This window comes from Phaethon lepturus, unplaced genomic scaffold, assembly GCF_000687285.1.
Source record: "Phaethon lepturus isolate BGI_N335 unplaced genomic scaffold, ASM68728v1 scaffold28299, whole genome shotgun sequence".
Lineage (NCBI taxonomy): Eukaryota > Metazoa > Chordata > Aves > Phaethontiformes > Phaethontidae > Phaethon > Phaethon lepturus.
Genome location: NW_010565988.1, coordinates 807 through 1,224, shown reverse-complemented (window position 1 = coordinate 1,224; position 418 = coordinate 807). Strand labels below are relative to the sequence as shown.

The window sequence follows — 418 nt, the reverse complement described above, 5'->3', positions numbered from 1 at the left end:
GAGGGACACGCACCCGGGTGGGCCAGCGCCTCCCGCCACGTCCCCTCTCGGAGCTGGTGGTGCCGACCCGCCGAGCTACGGGCACGCTGCAGGACGAGCGGGGACCAGAGCTGCACCGTGCTGGAGCAAAACTGCCTGACTCATTCTGCGCTACGCTTCAGGCCAGGCTGTGTCCCGAGCTAGATCTCGCTCTGACCCCACTTACGTTAACTATTTCTGGCAGTGCAGGAGATTTCACTACCCTCAAAATAGAGACGTGTTCTCAGCTCCTAAGTTCAGCCCAAGAAAAATACTCAATCCCATGTCTTGAGAATTTTCTGCTTTTAATTATATAAAATGGTGCTTGTTTTGAAAGCAATAGCATTCTTTGCAGGCTAGAATGCAGGTTATTTTTATTAGTTTATTATGCAAGCAGTGT

At 51.4% G+C, this 418-nt stretch overlaps 1 protein-coding gene across 1 annotated transcript in view; it reads right to left on the bottom strand.

Moving 5' to 3' along the window:
* Positions 1-86, bottom strand: part of RSPO1 (R-spondin 1) — a gene marked incomplete at its 5' end in the record, with an annotated part of 3,614 nt that extends 3,528 nt beyond the window's left edge. The window contains one exon of the mRNA XM_010295352.1: positions 14-86. Within this exon, the coding sequence (XP_010293654.1) occupies positions 14-86 (73 nt within the window). The remainder of the gene's footprint in view (positions 1-13) is intronic.
* Between the last annotated feature and the right edge of the window lie 332 nt (positions 87-418).